General features: G+C 45.4%; 2 protein-coding genes across 6 annotated transcripts; one reads left to right on the top strand and one right to left on the bottom strand.

The window, feature by feature from the left end:
* Positions 1 to 687: 687 nt before the first annotated feature.
* BANF1 (barrier to autointegration nuclear assembly factor 1) lies at positions 688 to 2,552 on the bottom strand. Its single transcript, XM_068554633.1, has 4 exons — positions 2,491 to 2,552; positions 2,299 to 2,410; positions 1,461 to 1,608; positions 688 to 1,215 (listed from the first exon to the last, which is right to left on the bottom strand). The coding sequence occupies exons 3-4, from the start codon at positions 1,581 to 1,583 to the stop codon at positions 1,069 to 1,071; spliced, it is 270 nt and encodes an 89-aa protein (XP_068410734.1). The 5' UTR covers positions 1,584 to 1,608; positions 2,299 to 2,410; positions 2,491 to 2,552; the 3' UTR covers positions 688 to 1,068.
* On the top strand, positions 2,433 to 18,759 carry EIF1AD (eukaryotic translation initiation factor 1A domain containing). Of its 5 annotated transcripts, none has more exons than XM_068554632.1 (7): positions 2,433 to 2,865; positions 3,479 to 3,544; positions 3,622 to 3,816; positions 3,962 to 4,070; positions 4,169 to 4,277; positions 4,450 to 4,497; positions 18,649 to 18,759. In XM_068554632.1, exons 3-7 carry the CDS (start codon positions 3,730 to 3,732, stop codon positions 18,710 to 18,712), a joined length of 417 nt encoding a protein of 138 aa, XP_068410733.1. In that variant the 5' UTR covers positions 2,433 to 2,865; positions 3,479 to 3,544; positions 3,622 to 3,729; the 3' UTR covers positions 18,713 to 18,759. The 5 variants fall into 5 exon arrangements, with proteins under 5 accessions (XP_068410733.1, XP_068410730.1, XP_068410732.1 ...); XM_068554629.1 differs by lacking the exon at positions 18,649 to 18,759 and adding an exon at positions 5,036 to 5,353 and having other exon boundaries at positions 2,440 to 2,865; positions 3,645 to 3,816; XM_068554627.1 differs by lacking the exon at positions 18,649 to 18,759 and adding an exon at positions 5,036 to 5,353 and having other exon boundaries at positions 2,443 to 2,865.
* Positions 18,760 to 19,911: the final 1,152 nt, after the last annotated feature.

Here is a 19,911-nt window from a genome sequence, read left to right as displayed (position 1 = left end):
ATCATTTTCCAGGAGGGGAAACTGAGTCTCAGAGAGGCCAAGCGCCATGACCAAGGAACACAGGGCTCTCAGGTTTCCATATTATGTTTTGAGGACCAGTCTTCCTCACCCGTAGAAGAGGAAACAGTCACTTGTTATTGTGAAAGAAAAAAGTGTTTGCAAAGATCTTAGGTCTGGACTTAGTTCATACTAAATCTTCAACGAAATAAAGATGAAAATATACTAGATAAACGTGTAACTCACTCAAGCCCCTACCCCAGTTGCGATGCTCACACTCTGCCTCCCTAAGAGAACAGGGCAGCCTGCAAGAGCCCCGCCCACTCCTCCCAGAGGCCAGGAGAGCACCGGACAGTTGGCAGGTAAACCTTCACCCACATCCCGGCCACCCTTTTCCTAGTAGCTCTGAACGCCACTGACTTTTCCACCAGGTGCTGCCTAGCCCAGCTGCCGACCACATGGACATCTGGATCCCAGGAAGGGATCAACCCAAACTCTCTCCGTTACTAAAGGACTGAGACACGCCAAGGCACCTGCCCAAGGCCTGTGTGGCCAGGATGGCTGCCCTCCGGAGTAGGAAGGAAGCTGCCAGTTTTGATCTGCACTGGTAAGGAGGGCGGCAAACCTGGTCACTCCCTGAGGAATAGGCCACTCCCAGCCCGCCTGCTTCTCACATACAAAGCCCAGTCATGAAGGCCACTGACTTTATTGATTTAAAAAACTTTACAAGGACAGTGACCGTTCTGCCAGAAAGAGGGCCAAATGGCATAAAACAGACCAGAGGTGGGGGCAGGGGGGCGGGGACAGGGCCAGGAATCACTTAGAAAAGCTGGTAACTGCTGTCACGAAACTGGCAGGGAAAGGAGAAGGGGAATGCATGCAAGGATAAGAATTCCAAAAAAGTTGAAATGGTGAGGGGAGAGAACTCCCAAAAGACCCTGGAGTACATGGGAGGTGCGCACGACAACAGCAATCGTTTCCTTTGTAGAGGACGGGGGAAGAGTCCTCACTTGGCTGCAAACTCTGGAGACTCAGTGCTGGGGCTCGGGGTCGGGGGCTCCCCAGAGAGCATCACAAGAACGCGTCGCACCACTCTCGAAGGCACCCGAAGCAGTCCCGGGACTGCTTGGCGTTCGCGCCGCACGTGTCCTTCAGCCATTCCCGGAAAAGATCTTCATTTTTCCTTAGCACCAGAAACTGACCAAGGACCACATAGGCCTGCAAGACGGGCAAAGCAAAAGGCGGGCTGCTGAGCGCTCTGTGGGACTAAGAACAAGAAGGCCACTTCCGCGCCGCTCCCAGCACAGGAGCCCAGGAGACGGGGCAGGCTCCAGCCAGCGGGCTCTGCAGATCTCACCGCCCATCCCCAACAGGTACACGCACTCTCCTCACTCCCCAGCCGCGGGGAAGCACTGTAGTCGGCCACCCCCGGCCCTTCCCGGCTGCACGCAGCTACCCCACACCTTGTCAAAGCCCTTTTCCTCCAGCTTCTTGCCCAGGACTTCGCCAATCCCGGCCAGGCTTCCCACTGGCTTTTCCCCCATGGGCTCTGCCACGAAGTCTCGGTGCTTTTGGGAGGTTGTCATCTTGATCAGGCTTAATCTGGGAATCCTAAGAAAAGGGAGGTTACGGCTAAAAACCCGGGACCTCTCGAAGGCACACTGGCAATCTCACAGTAAGAGACAGCTAGAGCATCCGTTAGGGAGGCTTTCTCGATTTCCCCCAGTTTACGGATGAGAAAACAGATCCAAGAAGAGTCTTTTCCTCACTGTTCAAGACAAAGGTCTCTGCCACTCCCTGCGGGAGCTGCGTTTTGGTACCGCCCCACAGGAGAAACTATCCTGCCCTACCAGGTGGTGCACGCAGGACAAAAGGCGTCGGTCAGTACCCAGGGCCCATCCTAAAGCTGTCACTGCTCTGTGACCTTGGCTGGGCAAAAGCGGCACTGACCCAGCCTGGAACGACCACCTGGTCCGAAAAGCAAATGAAGGGCTCTCCCACCCGCCCCACAGGCTGCTCACAGAGCGAAGGCGCAGCGGGAGCGCACACACCCGCTCAGCCAGGCCCTCAAGCTCCACGCCGCCAGCCCCTCAAGCTCCACGCCGCCGGGCCCGCCCACAACGCGCCGCGCCCCGCCCCCTCCCCGTGCCGCGGCCGAACCCTCTCAGAGGGCGCGTCCGAGAGCGCATCCTCTGGCCCGTCGCAGCACTTGCGGCCCCTCCCCTCCCCCTCCTCCCCGCGCCTCCTCCCCGCGCCTCCTCCGACCTCCAGCCCGGGCCTTGCTCCGCGGCTCGCGCTCACCCACAGCTCCGGTTCCCGTAACGGCTTCTCCCGCCACCCGGCTGCTCCCGCCGATCCCTCAACCCACTAGAACTTTCTTCCACTTCCGCTTCCGGGTCGCCTCAAGGGCCGCCTTAAAAAAAAAAAAAATCTACATTGGTCACTTCTAGCCGCTTAGAGTCACCGAGTTGAGGCATTTCCACCCCCCCGGACCTTGAGGGCGCCCTTAGTAGGCGCTCCTTTCCGGTTGCTTCGCGGGAGGCCGGGCTGCCTTCTGTGGTCTCGCTTCTCGGGAAGCATTTCCGGTCTCAGGGAGCAGAGGTCTGTGATAAGAAAACTTTATTTCTCTGCTGCACGGCATCCGGAACTTAAAAGACTTAGCCTTGGCCGACCTGATGGTGGGAAGAGTTAGAGGGACGGACAAGGAGAGAGGCGTGGCCAGGAGACTTCCGGGAGAGCGCCGGAAGTACGGTGTCCGACTCAGGCTGACCCGCGCCGTCCTCCTCGCTGTCGGGCTTGCGAGAGTCTGACGGGAACCGGAGGCGCCGGAGACCTGAGTCCAAGACGACTCCACTGTCGTGACCGCAGGCAAGTCCTTTTTCTGGGCTTTCATTGGCTCAGCTGCGAAGTGAGTTGTGGACGAGCCGATCTCAGCGTCCCGCCTGGAGAGCGGGGTCTTTCAGGCAGCCCCCGTGGGATTCGAGGGCCAGAGAATAAGTATGGGGCTTTCTCTCTGAGCGTTTTTCCTCCAGAATAGGGAGGCAGGACGGCAGGGGGCGGCAACTAGGGATGACACGTCGGTGTTTTCTTTGGAAGCCATCAGTCTCCTGAGTACGCATTAGTCCTTGTTTTTTCAGTACCCAAGTCAGAAACAGTACATGTCGAAGATCAAGCCAGCCTACCCTGACCTTTAATTAACTCGTTCCTGACTTGGATTCTCCTAACTTGTCTGTGTCTGTACTGTGTTGAGAGATTGAGCATCTGTGTTGTGTGGTTGTGCTGCACCTGGGATTTACAAGCATGTTGAGGAAGAAATGGTTTATCTCACTCTTTCCCCAAGTGGTTGCCAGGATGATTTATTTATCTAGAACACGTATTTAGTTTTTGTGGTCATGTCAGTACTTAAGAATAATACGAGTTTTTTTACGTGCCTTACACTGTGCTAAGTGTTTTGCTTACGTTTATTTTGTTTTAATAACAGTGCTCTGAGTTAGCTACTGCTTTTCTCTGAGGTCTAGAGAAATTGAACAGCCAGGAAATAACCAAGGTAGGATTTGAATCCAAGCAATTGGATTTCAGAGCTCATGTTCTTAACCAGGACACTGTGTCACTCCTCAGTAAAAGGCCTCTCCCCATCTTCAAAACAGTCGTGCATTCTGAGCCTGCCATCCAAGAAACTCAGGAGGAGTTGATAGTCTCTGCATCCCTCACCGCCCTGGGACAGGACCCAACATGTCTCAGGCCACCAAGAGGAAGCATGTGGTGAAGGAGGTGCTGGGGGAGCACATGGTGCCCTCCGACCATCAGCAGATCGTGAGGGTGAGTGGCTTTGGGGACCAGCTGCTCTGCCTCCCCCACCCCTCCACTCCTGTTGCCCCTTGGGTGGGGGCAGGGTGCACCACAGCTCAGTAGGTGTTGGAACTGGGTGATGAGGCTGACTGGTTCTTGGTCTCTCCTGGACCAGGTACTCAGGACCCCAGGGAACAATCTGCATGAGGTGGAGACAGCCCAGGGGCAGCGCTTCCTGGTGAGCATGCCCTCCAAATACCGCAAGAACATCTGGATCAAGAGAGGTGAGAGAGGCAGCCCTTTTGGAGACAGAACTGTTTCCTATGGCCTCAGCTTCCGCCACTGCAAGCAGGACTGACTGTACTTTTTCTCCTATCTGCAGGGGACTTTCTCATCGTTGACCCTATTGAAGAGGGAGAGAAGGTGAAGGCTGAGATCTCCTTTGTGCTCTGCAAAGACCACGTGCGCTCTCTGCAGAAGGAGGGGCTCTGGTAGGGTGGTCCCCTTGGTCACTGGCTGCCCTACTTCTCTGGAGGATTTACTTCCTAGCTGTGGAATTAGGGGAGGGAAGATCATGACATCTCAGGCAGGAACAGCTGGAAACAGCTTTTTTGCTGAGGGGTTTGTCTGTCCTTTCTGACTTCGGCTCTTCTCTTGGCACAGGCCGGAGGCCTTCTCCGAAGTGGCGGAGAAACACAACAACCAGAACAGGTGAGGCACAAGTCCTGGGGTAGGGAAGACAGAAAATGGGGCTTCAGGCCTTGGTACCTTGAGAGGAAATAGAACCTTCCTTCATTCCTACATACGGTCCCTGGTGAGAGCTTTTAAGTTTGTGGTTAAAAGTATGGTTTAAAAGTCAGATCTCCTGGGTTAAAGTTCCGGCTTTTTGAGTTATAACTGAGTGACTTTAAGCAGATTAACCTGTAAAATGGGAGCTTTGTAAGGGTTAAAGAGACTAATGCTTGTAAAATTGCTGAGCATAGTACCTGGTAAGCAATGTGGGTTCATTGAGTGTCGGTTGTAGTAGAATCATTATTATTAAAATCAGTAGCTCTAGCAAACTTTTGAGGTGGGGGTGAGGAGGAGGTAGTTTCTTGCCGCTTTTTCTTGGCCAAGTTTCCTGCGATTCTCTCTGTGTCTGACTCGCTGAGCCCTGACTGCTTGGCCATATGGTCCTCCTTTTTGTGGGGCGTCGTGGTTTCCCCAGAAGGCATTGGGCTAACTGTCCTTTCCCCCCGCCCCGATGCAGACAGGCTCAGCCAGAACTCCCAGCTGAGCCACAGTCATCAGTAGAAGAGTCCAGCTCTGAAGATGATTCTGACCTTTTTGTTAACACCAACCGCAGACAGTATCATGAGAGTGAGGAGGAGAGTGAAGAAGAGGAGACAGCCTGAGACCCCAGGACCCACTTCTCCTCTTGCTCAGAGACTAGTCCTTGGCTCCTCTGAGCTTGGCCATTCCCAGGAGGCTCTGTGGATCTTTCCCCCTGGATGGGGACAAGGCAGGGCCCTTCTCTGAACTGACTTTCTGACATAGGAGAATTAAACCCCTGGTGGGTGGTGACTTATGCTGGTGTTGGAGTGGCTCTTTGGAGGAAGGAGGGACATGTGGTAAAGTTAAAAACTGCTCCTAGGTGGTGGCCTCATGGGCAGGTGGGCTGAATGGGCAGGAAATGGGAAATGGCTGGAATCTTTCCTAGTTTCTCCCTCTCTCGTCGGGCACTTAGTAAGTGCCAGGCCCTGTGTGCTTCCTTGCGTGTAGTTAATAACTGGGAGCATTCCCACTTCATTGCCTGCTTGCAGTTAGTATTGACTCAGGCATTCAGGATCACAGCGGGACTTAGTGCCCATCTGCCTCTAAGAAACCCTCAGGATGAATTTCACAGTGCCTCGTAAGCTGTTCTCCCTGCCTTTCTAGTCACCTGTGACTGCAGGAGCGCCCACCTCCATGCTGCTGTGTACATGCCCTGGTTGGTGGCCTCCTCGTGGCTGCTCAGACCATCACTCCTCAGCCCTCATGCAAACCACATCATCCCACTTCTCCTTGGAAGTTTTTTATCTCTGACTGTACATTCTCCCTCTTCATTGCTGGCATTCACCTTTTAGTCACTGCTCAGACGTTGAAGTTTACCTCCTGGCTTAGAGTCTTCTACCCTTGCTTCCATCATTGTTTTTCTACATCCCATGGATGGGCCCATTCAATGCTGTGGCCACCTAGGTCCTTGATGTCCCCATCACTGATGCCCTTGTCTTCTATTTCAGGCCTGTCGCCTATATCCGTAGTCACTCTCTGGACCCCTGACGTCACTAGAAATTGCAACACCATTTGAATTCAAAAACCTGTACAATCACCACCTCCAGGCCTCCTTGCTCAACTACCACCCCTCCCGCCCCCCACAGAAATTCTTTATCTTCATCCTCCAGCCCTGCCACATTCTCACCGTCATCTCCTATCTTCACTTCCTTCCCTGTGCAGCATCAATTCCGTGGTCTACGCCCTGTACTCCCTTTCTTCCTCCATCGTGTTCATCTAGTAAAACGTAACCCTGGTCAACCCAGTCGTTCACCTCTGCCTGTACGCAAGTAACTGTTAGAGAAAACAGCCAACCTGGTTCGTTAGTTTTACCTTAAATTCGTAATTATAAACCTCAGATGGCCACTCAGCACTGCCTGGCAGATCTACCCTGGGATGTCGTATTAGAAAACTTTTTTTAAAAAATAAATTTATTTATTTATTTATTTTTGACTGTGTTAGGTCTAAGGTTCTGTGCGAGGGCTTTCTCTAGTTGTGGCGAGCGGGGGCCTCTCACTATCGCGGCCTCTCTTGTGGCGGAGCACAGGCTCCAGACGCACAGGCTCAGTAGTTGTGGCTTATGGGCCCAGTTGCTCCGCGGCATGTGGGATCTTCCCAGACCAGGGCTCGAACCCGTGTCCCCTGCATTGGCAGGCGGATTCTCAACCACTGCGCCACCAGGGAAGCCCCAGAAAACTTTTTTTTTTTTTTTACCAAATCCCTCTTGTCCTGCTAGTTACAGACTGTAGCTCATTCTTCATTAAGAAATAGTAACCATTGGAGGGAACTCTTACCTCTCTGTTACCAACCCTACAACTGTGCTCATGGATCTTCCTGTCATTTTACTGCCCATTGTAATCCAGTGGGACTTAAGCCTTTCCTCTCGTGCTTCGGAGCCTGTCTCTCTTTACTTAAGGAGTTTTTGTGAGTTTTGGTTTTTGTCATCCTCTGTACTGGGTATGTTAGCATCAGAGGTGCTATACAATCTCCCATCTGAAAAACAACCAGAAAGAAACCTGTCACTGATCCCACATCCTCTCCGGCTACCGCTTCATTTACCTGCTCCTCATTCACTTTCTTTTTACGCTTGCTTAGTGTAGTCTTAAATACATACATACACATGTGTGTGTGCTTATGTGTGTATATACGCACGTATAGAAATGTGTGTATACACATTCATGTGCAAAAAATTAACCAGGTAAGTTGAAGATGTGACTGTATTTTTAACTCATCTGAAGTTTATTTTTGTATGGAAGATGGCTAACTTTTTTTCCCTAAAGGGCTAGCCACTTGTCCCTATACCATTTATTGAGTGGTTCATGCTTTGCTCACTGGTTCAAAATACCTTTTTTAAAATAAATGAAATTCCTGCATATATATGGATCTCTTTGGAATCTGGCCCACTGATTGTGTGTGCACGCGCCATATTTTATAGCATGATTGATAACTCATTCTCCCTCACCCTTGCCCCATCATTCCTTGGAATTTTCCTGTTTTCTTTTACATAAAAACTTTAGGATGAACTGGTCATTGCATTTAAAAGTTCTGTTGCAATTTCTATTGGCGTGGTTTTAAATCTCATAGTGTGATTTGGAGAGAAGTGGTACTTAACGGTTGTTTTTGATCTTCCTCTACAGAAATGAGTTATGTGTGTTCTTTTATAAGATGTCATCTTCTGGGAATTTCTTGGTGGTCCAGTGGTTAGGACTCCACACTCCCACTGCAGGGGCCACTGGTTTGATCCCTGGTTGGGGAACTAAGATCCTGCAAGCCATGCGGCCAAAAAAAAAAAAAAAATGTTGTCTTCATATGGGTCTAGTTCAATGTAGTCTTAAGAATTTTAGAGCTATTTGTCATTATGAATGGGTTCTTTTGAAATTACATTTCCAGCCATCACTGGCAGGTAGGAAAGCTGTCCATCTCTGTGTGCCCACCTATTTATCTAACTGAATTCTCATTAGTTCTAAGAGTTCTTCAGTTGATTCTCTTGGCTTTCTGGATAGAGTGTCAAATCGTATTCTACCAGCGGCAGTTTCATCCTGTCCTTTACACTCATTTCTTTTCCTTGTGAATTATGGAGGCCAGGACTTCCAGTATAATGTTGAATGGCACCCTTGTTCCTCTCTTAGTGAGAATTGTTCTCATGTTTCATCATGAAATATTATTCTTGCTTTGGGTTTCTGGTTGATAAACTTCATTAGGCTGAAGATGTTTCCTTCTGTACCCAACTTACTGAGTGTTTTTTTCCTTTATTCAACAGTGATGAATTTTGACATTTATGAGATAGTCAAAAGATTTTTTTTATTATTGCACTGATTTACATGATTAGGTTTCCTGGTGTTGAACCATTCTTGAATTCTGATGTAAACTCTGCTTAGTTTTATATTTATTTCTTCAGGATTTTTGTATCCTTGGGCCAATTTCATTTTTTATTTTAATGATCTCTGTGTCCCATTTTGACAACAACCTTATGCTAGCCTTGTAGAATGGGTTTGGAGACATTTAATCTTCTTCTTTGGACTGGAGTAATTTATAGAAAAGGAGTTGTTTTGGGACTTCCCTGGTGGCGCAGTGGTTAAGAATCCTCCTGCCAGTGCAGGGGACACAGGTTTGATCCCTGGTCCAGGAAGATCCCACATGCCACGGAGCAACTAACCCCATGCGCCACGACTACTGAGCCTGGGCTCTAGAGCTCGCGAGCCACAACTGCTGAGCCCTTGTGCCACAGCTACTGAAGACCGCTGGCCTAGAGCCCGTGCTCCGCAACAAGAGAAGCCCCTGCAATGAGAAGCATACATACCGCAATGAAGAGTAGCCCCGGCTCGCCACAACTAGAGAAAGCCTGTGTGCAGGAATGAAGACCCAATCTATCCAAAAATAAATAAATAAAATTTTTTTTTTTTATTTTTTTTTAAAGAAAAGGAGTTGTTTCTTCAGGGTTTGATTGAATTTTAATTATAAAATCTGTGCTTGATTCCTTTTTTAAGGGTAGATCTTTGACTGCCTTGTAATTTTTCTGTGGCATTTTATTCAAGTTTTCTATCCTTGAGTCAATTTTGGTAATTTATATTTTTTTAGAATTGTGCGTTTTATGTATATTTAAGCCTTTTTTGGCAAAACATCATGCGTACTATTTGTATCATTTGGGACTGTCTTACTTAAAAGTGACAAAAGTCTAATTCAAACCAGCAGAAGCAAACAAGGGCTCATTGGTCTGCAGTCTCGGGGCAGAGCTTTAGGCAGAGCTGACCTAGGCCAGCATGGTTTCGTCAGGGCTTTCATTTATTTATTGGATAGTCTGCGCTCCTCTTGGTTGAGCAATCCCTTTCTCCCTGTAGGTTTTTTCTTCAGGAAGCTCCAGTTTGCACTTGGTCCTGACAGACAAAGAGTTACTTCTTCAGGATCCATGAACTTCAGGGAAGACCGACTGGTCTTGCTCTGGTCACTTGCCCTCTCCTGGTAACCACTCTGGCCAGGGCTGAGTAGGGGGAATAAGGGGGGGCGAGATGAGCCTCCCTGATCCATATGACATGCGTTTCCCAGGGAATAGAGAGGTTCTTTTACCCAAAAAGGGGGCAAGGGGTGAGAGCAGATAAAACAACAAACATTTGTGGTTTTTGTTTTTGGGAGGTTTTTTTTGGCCATACTATGCAGCTTGTGGGATATTAGTTCCCCAACCAGGGATTGAACCCCGGGGCAGTGAGAGCGTCCCGGAGTCCTAACCACTGGACTGCCAGGGAATTCCCAAAACAACACACGTTGTCCTGAATTCTGTGTATTTTATTTTCTTTGACTAGCTTTGCAAGATACCTGTCTACTCTATTGGCCTTTTCCTTCTGTTTCTTTGGGGTTATTTGCTCATTCTGACTTACTGGGTTGTATGCTTAATTAATTTCAGACTCGTTTTCTAGTACATTTAGGGCTAAAAATCTTCCTTTAAGTACTCCTTTGTTTCCTGCTTTTTTTCTTTTCTTTTTTTTTTTTGGCCAAGCCGCATCGCTTGCGGGAATTTCATTTCCCCGACGAGGGACTGAACCCAGGCCACGGTAGTGAAAGCACTGAGTCCTAACCACTGGACCACCAGGGAATTCCGTTTCCCACTTTTTCGGGTGTATTTGTGTGATTTGGGGGGGGCATTGTATCTAAGCTTGGCCTTATGTTTTTCTCCAGCCCTCAGTGATTCTGTGATCTACCTAATAACCTCTTTTTTCTTCCTAAAACCTTTTAATCTCGACTTCTCCCTCTCTCATCAGCCATTTAACTCCTGGGGGTCATACCTAGGAATTCTGATGGAGGTAGAGTCCTTGTATTCTGCATACTGTTCCCGTTTGTCATTCTCCAAAGTTGAATTCCACCTCTATTCTCCCAACTTAGTAGTGGAGTCCAACCATATATGAATAGATCTCCCCGAATGAGCTGACGTTCAGGAGCCCTCTTTCCCCAATGCCATGGCCAGTCCATGTGATTTGTTGCCTAATAGTACCGACCCCTGCTGCAGTTAGGTTTGAGACTTGTGGCGCGTCAGACTCCGCACATCTATCACTTTAGGACCAACCTTTACAGCCAGGTCATTTCCATCGGACCCCCCCATGCAGCCCAGCTCACTTTCCTCCCTTGTCATCCAGCCACCCATGTATGTGTGCCAAGGAGCACCCATGGCACTCAGCTAGCCGCATGGTTTTTCTCCTGTAATATGTAAACGTGGTGAGATATCTTGACACAGTTTCTCATGTTTCTTAACAAGACATCCTTGCATTCCTGGAATAAAATAGCCATGATACATTTTTCAGTGTATTGCTGGATTTGGTTTTCTGATGTTTGGGAGGATTTTGGCATCCAGGTTCATAAGTGAGATGGTTTAAGCTTTTCCTTTCCTGTGTTGCCCTTGTCTGGGTGGTTTTGTTTTGTTTTATCAAGGTTATGCCAACCTCGTAAAATGAATTGGAGAATGTTCTCTCTCGTTATTAGTGTTTGTGTAAGACTGGGATTTTACACTTCTAAAATTTTTGGTAAAACGTACTGTAAAACGACCTGTGCCTGGCATTTTTGCAGTAGGTTTTTTTCTTATAGACACTATCATTTTTTTTTAATTAATTAATTTATTTATTTATTTTTGGCTGTGTTGGGTCTTCGTCTCTGTGCGAGGGCATTCTCTAGTTGCGGCGAGCGGGGGCCACTCTTCATCGCCGTGCGCGGGCCTCTCACTGCCGCGGCCTCTCTTGTTGCGGAGCACAGGCTCCAGACGCGCAGGCTCAGTAGTCGTGGCTCACGGGCCCAGTCACTCCGCGGCATGTGGGATCCTCCCAGACCAGGGCTCGAACCCATGTCCCCTGCATTGGCAGGCAGACTTTCAACCACTGCGCCACCAGGGAAGCCCTGCAGTAGGTTTTTAACTCTAGATTTTTATTGAATATAGGATTGCTCAGGTTTCTGTTCTGGAGTCAGTGATATTTTCAAGAAAAAATATTTTCATATTTTCTTATTTTATCTATGGCACAAAGTTATTTGTAGAATTGCCTTATGTTCATAATCTTGACTGTATCCAAAGTTATATCCCCTTTTTTATATCTAATATTATTTGTTTGTGCTTTTTCTTTTTTAATCTTGTCGATCTTGGCAGAAGTTCATTTATTACTCTCTTCAGGGCACTGGCTTTTTTGTTATCATTCCTCATTGTTAGTTTTTTTCTATTTCATTAATTTCTGCTCTTACCATATTTCTCCTTATACTGCCTTTGGGTTTATTCTGTGGTTCTTTTTCTAACCCTTTTGGTTTGGTCCTTAACTCATTGATTTTCAGCTTTACCTCCTCCCTCCCTCCAAAACTAGTTAGGGAATTTTCAAGTCTGAAGAAAAAGTAAAATAATTATAAAATAAGTACCTGTGTACCCTTCAACAGGGTCACTAATTTATAACATTTTGTCACATTCTACTTCTCTATACATACAAAACACATAGGTTTTGCATTTAGTTGTTACATCTCTTTAGCCTCTTAATTTAGAATAGACTTCTTAACATCTTTTTGGTTTATTTTTCATAAAATAGACTTTTTAACAAGTTCAGGCCAGTTTTCTTATAAAAAATGTCCTGGGTTTGGATTTGTGTGGTTATTTTTGTATGCTTAGATTTGAGTTAAACAATTTTAGCAAAAATAACCTAGAGCTGATGTGCTCTGACCACATCACCAGGTACAGAGATGACGTTCATCTATTGCAGATCACAAGGCACGTGATACAGGATGTCCAACTATTGGTGATGCTAATTTTGATCACCTGGGTAAAGGGATGGCTTCTAGGTCATTTTCTTATGAAGGTATTATTTTCCCTTTGTAATTAGGTAATCTGTGGGACACATTTAAGGCTAAAATTTCCCTTAATGCAGCTCTATAAGTATTTGTATTTAGTTGGGTTTTTTTAAAAAAATTGTGTTGAAGTACACATAAAATTTACCATCTTAACCATTTTTAACTGTGCAGTTCAGTAGTGTTAAGTACATTGACGTTGTTGTGCAACCAACCTCCAGAATTTTTTCATACCCGTTAACAACTCCCCATTTGCCCTTCCTCCAGTCCCTGACAACCACCATTCTATTGTACTTTCTGTTTCTTTGTTTTTTTATTTTTTTTTGGCTGCACCACGCGGCTTGCAGGATCTTAGTTCCCTGACCAGGGATTGAACTCGGCCCCTCGGCAGTGAGAGCACGAAGTCCTAACCACTGGCCCACGAGGGAATTCCCTACTTTCTGTTTCTATGAGTTTGACTAGATACCTCAGATAAGTGGGCTCATTCAATAGTTGCCTTTTTGTGACTGGCTTATTTGTTTCACTTTGTATAATGTTTTCAAGGTTTATCCATGTCGTAGCATATGCCATAATTTCCCTCCTCTTTAAGACTGAATAATATTCCATTGTTTGTATGTGCCACATTTTTTTAATCCAAGAGTCGATGGACTCTTGGATTCTTTCCACCTTTTACCTGTTGTGACTAATGCTCTTATGAACATGGATGTACAGATATCTCTGAAACCTTGCTTTCAGTTCTTTTGGTTATATACCCAGAAGTGGAATTGCTGGATCACATGGCTATTTTTAACTTTTTAAGGACCCACCGCCATATTGTTTTCCATGGTGGCTGACCAGTTTGCATTCCCCACCATCAGTGCACACGGGTTCAGGTTTCTTCACTTCCTTGCCAACGCATTATTTTTTATTTGTTTGTTTGCTAGTAGCCGTCCTGATAGGTGTGAAATATCTAGTATTTTAATTATACTTTAGTTTTGACTGTTTTTAAATTTCCATCATGATGCCTTTTTTTTTTTTTAACATCTTTATTGGAGTATAATTGCTTTACAATGGTGTGTTAGTTTCTGCTTTATAACCAAGTGAATCAGTTATACATATACATATGTTCCCATATCTCTTCCCTTTTGCATCTCCCTCCCTCCCACATGATGCCTTTTTTGGTCCATAAATTTTTTTTATTATTTTTTTTAAATAAATTTATTTATTTATTTTTGGTTGCATTGGGTCCTTGTTGCTGCACACGGGCTTTCTCTAATTGTGGCAAGCGGAGGCTGCTCTTCGTTGCGGTGCACGGGCTTCTCATTGCGGTGGCTTGTCCTGTTGCGGAGAACGGGCTCTAGGTACGTGGGCTTCACTAGTTGTGGCACGCGGGCTCTGGAGCGCAGGCTCAGTAGTTGTGGCGCACGGGCTTAGTTGCTCTGCGGCATGTGGGATCTTCCCAGAACAGGGCTTGAACCCGTGTCCCCTGCATTGGCAGGTGGATTCTTAACCACTGCGTCACCAGGGAAGCCCTGCATTGGTCCATAAATTATTGTATTTAAATATTTCATTGGTTATTTTTAATGACAGCACCTTCAAATATACCACCACAAAAGTGAGGACTTGCCATTAACCCAAGCTACCATATGGCTCCACCCTCCCATCCTACCCCTCACCCATCCCATTTTCTGTTCTCCCACCAAAGGTAACTGTCTTTCTCGACTTTTGTCTTTATTTATTTATTTATTTTTGCCATGCCACGCTTCATGCAGGATCTTAGTTCCCCAACCAGGGATCGAACCCGTGCCCCTTGCAGTGGAAGCACAGAATTGTAACCACTGGACTGCCAAGGAAGTCCCCATTGTAAAGTTATTTTTAACTTTAAGAAAAGGATAACACACTGAATGTTATATTTTGGGGCTGATTTCTTTCATTTAATATTACATTAGTATGTTTCTCCTTATTGCTAAATAATTCTGTAGTTCATTTGTTTTGACTGTTCATAATATTTCCTGTGGGACTATATCAAGTTTATCCGTTCACTTTTCTGATGGTTTTTGGGTTTTTCCCATATTTTCGCTGTTGTAAACGTTCTTGCGTGTGTGTCTTTGTACGTGTGGGAGGGTTTTTCATGAGACAGTTCCTAAGCGTGGAATTTCTGTGTCACAGCTTTAGGCAGTGCTGCCAAATGCTTCCCAAAGTGGTTGCACTGTTTGACTTTCACCAACTGTGGAGCCTTAGAGTGGATTTAATGACCTCTTCCTATAATCTGTTGATTTTTCCTTAAGCCATTTTGAGTTTGTGTTAAGTGCAACATGTTTAAAACTGCTATCTCTTTCTGTGAATGGAACCCTTTTTCATGGAGTGACTCTTTCCATCCCTACAGATGCCTCTTATCTTAGTTTATTTCATCTCATGTTAGTGTAGCTACCCCAGGTTTCTTCTGATTAGTATTTTTGCCTGATAAATAGTCTTCCTATTTTTTTTCCAGTTTTATTGAGAAATAATCGACATACATCACTAAGTTTAAGACGTACAGCATGATGGTTTGATTTACATATATTGTGAAATAATTACCGCAGTAGGTTCAGCTAATATCCGTCTTCTCGTATATAAATTAAAAAGAAAAGAAAGGGAAAATTTTTTTCCTGGTAATGAGAACTCTTAGGATTTCCTCCTTCGACAGCTTTCCCCTGTATCTATCCTCCAGCAGTTAGCTCTAGTCATCATGTTGTACTTTACATCCCTAGTACTTTTTCTTTTTCAGTTAAAAAAATTTTTTTTATTTTTTGGAGGTGTTGATCTTTCTTGCCGCCCGCGGGCTTTCTCTAGTTGTGGCGTGTGGGCTTCTCATTGCGGTGGCTTCTCTTGTGGCAGAGCACAGGCTCTAGGCGTGCGGGCTTCAGTAGTTGTGGCATGCAGCTCAGTAGCTGTGGCTTGCGGGCTATAGAGAACAGGCTCGGTAGTTGTGGCACACAGGCTTAGTTGCTCTGCGGCGTGTGGAATCTTCCCAGACCAGGGATCGAACCCATGTCCCCTGCATTGCCAGGCGGATTCTTAACCACCTAGTACTTTTATAACTGGAAGTTTGTCCCTTTTGACCACCTTCCTCCAATTTCCCCTCCTCTCACCCCCGTCTTACATTCTTTTACTTTGAATCTTTGCGTGTCTTCATGTCCTAGGTGTATCTGGATTCTTAAAAATAGAATCATGATTTTTCTCTTAACTGATAATGTTTATTAACTCATTTTAATAATTGGTATATTGGTCATAAACACAATCCAGTTAAAAAATGGGCGGAAGACCTAAATAGACTTTTCACCAAGGAAGACATACAGATGGCCAAGAGGCACATGAAAAGATGCTCAACGTCACTAATTATTAGAGAAATGCAAATCAAAACTACAATGAGGTATCATCTCGCGCCGGTCAGAATGGCCATTATCAAAAAATCTAGAAACAATAAATGCTGGAAAGGGTGTGGTGAAAAGGGAACCCTCCTGCACTGTTGGTGGGAAGGTAAATTGATAAAACCACTATGGAAAACAGTATGGAGGTTCCTTAAGAAACTAAAAATAGAACTACCATATGATCCAGCAATCCCACTACTGGGCATATACCCTGAGAAAACCATAATTCAAAAAGAGACATGTACCACAATGTTCATTGCAGCACTATTTACAGTAGCCAGGACATGGAACCAACCTAAATGTCCATAAACAGATGAATGGATAAAGAAGATGTGGCACATATATACAGTGGAATATTACTCAGCCATAAAAAGAAATGAAATTGAGTTATCTGTCGTGAGGCGGATGGACCTAGAATCTGTCATACAGAGTGAAGTAAGTCAGAAAGAGAAAAACAAATACCATATGCTAATGCATATATATGGAATCTTAAAAAAAAAAGTGGTACTGATGAACCTAGTTGCAGGGCAGGAATAAAGAGGGAGACATAGGAGAATGGACTGGAGGACATGGGGTGGGATGGGGAAACTGGGGCAAAGTGAGAGTGGGATGGACATATATACACTACCGAATGTAAAATAGTTGGCTGGTGGGAAGAAGCAGCATAGCACAGGGAGATCAGCTTGGTGCTTTGCGATGACCTAGAGGGGTGGGATAGGGAGGATGGGAAGGAAGCTCAAGATGGAGGGGATATGGGGACATGTGTATGCATATGGCTGATTCTCTTTGTTGTGCAACAGAAACTAACACAGTATTGTGAAGCAATTATACGCCAATAAAGATCTATTAAAAAATAATTGGGAGCTTCCCTGGTGGCACAGTGGTTGAGAATCCACCTGCCAATGCAGGGGACACGGGTTCGAGCCCTGTTCTGGGAAGATCCCACATGCCACGGAGCAACTAGGCCCGTGAGCCACAACTACTGAGCCTGCGCGTCTGGAGCCTGTACTCTGCAACAAGAGAGGCTGCGATAGTGAGAGGCCCGCGCACCGCGATGAAGAGTGGCCCCTGCTTGCCGCAACTGGAGAAAGCCCTCGCACAGAAACGAAGACCCAACACAGCCAAAAATAAATAAATAAATAAATAAATTTTAAAAAAAAAGAAAGAAATGGAAACTTTGTTATAAAAAAAAAAAAAAAGGGAAAATTTTTTTCCTGGTAATGAGAACTCTTAGGATTTCCTCCTTCGACAGCTTTCCCCTGTATCTATCCTCCAGCAGTTAGCTCTAGTCATCATGTTGTACTTTACATCCCTAGTACTTTTTCTTTTTCAGTTAAAAAAATTTTTTTTATTTTTTGGAGGTGTTGATCTTTCTTGCCGCCCGCGGGCTTTCTCTAGTTGTGGCGTGTGGGCTTCTCATTGCGGTGGCTTCTCTTGTGGCAGAGCACAGGCTCTAGGCGTGCGGGCTTCAGTAGTTGTGGCATGCAGCTCAGTAGCTGTGGCTTGCGGGCTATAGAGAACAGGCTCGGTAGTTGTGGCACACAGGCTTAGTTGCTCTGCGGCGTGTGGAATCTTCCCAGACCAGGGATCGAACCCGTGTCCCCTGCATTGCCAGGCGGATTCTTAACCACCTAGTACTTTTATAACTGGAAGTTTGTCCCTTTTGACCACCTTCCTCCAATTTCCCCTCCTCTCACCCCCGTCTTACATTCTTTTACTTTGAATCTTTGCGTGTCTTCATGTCCTAGGTGTATCTGGATTCTTAAAAATAGAATCATGATTTTTCTTTTAACTGATAATGTTTATTAACTCATTTTAATAATTGGTATATTGGTCATAAACACAATCCAGTTAAAAAATGGGCGGAAGACCTAAATAGACTTTTCACCAAGGAAGACATACAGATGGCCAAGAGGCACATGAAAAGATGCTCAACGTCACTAATTATTAGAGAAATGCAAATCAAAACTACAATGAGGTATCATCTCGCGCCGGTCAGAATGGCCATTATCAAAAAATCTAGAAACAATAAATGCTGGAAAGGGTGTGGTGAAAAGGGAACCCTCCTGCACTGTTGGTGGGAAGGTAAATTGATACAGTCACTATGGAGTACAGTATGGAGGTTCCTTAAGAAACTAAAAATAGAATTACCATATGACCCAGCAATCCCAGTACTGGGCATATACCCTGAGAAAACCATAATTAAAAAAGAGACATGTACCACAATGTTCATTGCAGCACTATTTACAATAGCCAGGACACGGAACCAACCTAAATGTCCATCGACAGATGAATGGATAAAGAAGATGTGGCACATATATACAGTGGAATATTACTCAGCCATAAAAAGAAATGAAATTGAGTTATCTGTAGTGAGGTGGATGGACCTAGAATCTGTCATACAGAGTGAAGTAAGTCAGAAAGAAAAAGAAATACTGTATGCTAATGCATATATATGGAATCTTAAAAAAGAATGGTACTGAGGAACCTAGTTGCAGGGCAGGAATAAAGAGGTAGACATAGGAGAATGGACTTGAGGACATGGGGTGGGATGGGGAAGCTGGGGCAAAGTGAGAGTAGCATTGACATATATACACTACAGAATGTAAAATAGTTGGCTGGTGGGAAGCAACAGCATAGCACAGGGAGATCAGCTCGGTGCTTTGCGATGACCTAGAGGGGTGGGATAGGGAGGATGGGAAGGAGGCTCAAGATGGAGGGGATATGGGGACATGTGTATGCATATGGCTGATTCTCTTTGTTGTGCAACAGAAACTAACACAGTATTGTGAAGCAGTTATACTCCAATAAAGATCTATTAAAAAATAATTGGGGGCCTTCCCTGGTGGCACAGTGGTTGAGAATCCACCTGCCTTTGCAGGGGAGATGGGTTCGATCCCTGGTCCGGGAAGATCCCACATGCTGCAGAGCAACTAAGCCCGTGAGCCACAACTACTGAGCCCACGTGCCGCAACTACTGAAGCCTGCGCGCCTAGAGCCCATGCTCTGCAATGAGAAGCCCGCGCACTGCAACGAAGAGTAGCCCCCAATCGCCGCAACTAGAGAGAGCCTGTGCGCAGCAGCGAAGACCCAACACAGCCAAAAATAAATAAATTAAATAAATTTATTTTAAAAAATATAATAATTGGTATATTGGGACCTATCTGTCTAATTTGAATGACAGTTTGGATGGATATAAAATTCTAGATTCTAAATGCTTTTCCTTATATTTAGAAAACACTACTTCATTGTTTTCTTGCAGCCAGTTTTGCTGTTGAAAAATCTGATGTCAGTCTGATTCTGCTTCCTTTGTATGTGATACACTTTTTCTCTCTATAAGCTTTATCTCTGATATTCTTAAAGTTCTATGTGATATATATATGAGTTATTCCTTTTTTCTCCTTTTGGCACGCTGGGCTTTTTTGGTCCAGTGTGCATCCATGTTTGTATTATTCCAGGAAATTTGTGTCCATTATTTCTTTTTTTTTTTTAAAGCATCTTTATTGAAGTATAATTGCTTCACAATGGTGTGTTAGTTTCTGCTTTATAACAAAGTGAATCAGCTACAGATATACACATGTTCCCATATCTCCTCCCTCCCGCATCTCCCTCCCTCCCACCCTCCCCATCCCACCCCCCCAGGCGGTCACAAAGCACCGTGCTGATCTCCCTGTGCTATGCGGCTGCTTCCCACTAGCTATCTATTTTACATTTGGTAGTGTATATATGTCCATGACACTCTCTCATCCTGTCACATCTCACCCCTCCCCCTCCCCATATCCTCAAGTCCATTCTTTAGTAGGTCTGTGTCTTTATTCCCATCTTGCCACTAGGTTCTTCATGACCTTTTTTTTTTTTTTCCTTAGATTCCATATATATGTGTTAGCATACTGTATTTGTTTTTCTCTTTCTGACTTACTTCACTCTGTATGACAGACTCTAACTCCATCCACCTCATTACAAATACCTCCATTTCATTTCTTTTTATGGCTGAGTAATATTCCATTGTATATATGTGCCACATCTTCTTTATCCATTCATCCGATGATGGACACTTAGGTTGCTTCCATGTCCTGGCTATTGTAAATAGAGCTGCAGTGAACATTTTGGTACATGACTCTTTTTGAATTATGGTTTTCTCAGG

Source organism: Eschrichtius robustus, chromosome 11 (genome assembly GCF_028021215.1).
Source record: "Eschrichtius robustus isolate mEscRob2 chromosome 11, mEscRob2.pri, whole genome shotgun sequence".
Classification (NCBI taxonomy): Eukaryota; Metazoa; Chordata; class Mammalia; order Artiodactyla; family Eschrichtiidae; genus Eschrichtius; species Eschrichtius robustus.
Note: the sequence above shows the minus strand (reverse complement) of the source record. Positions and strands in the feature narration are given on the sequence as shown.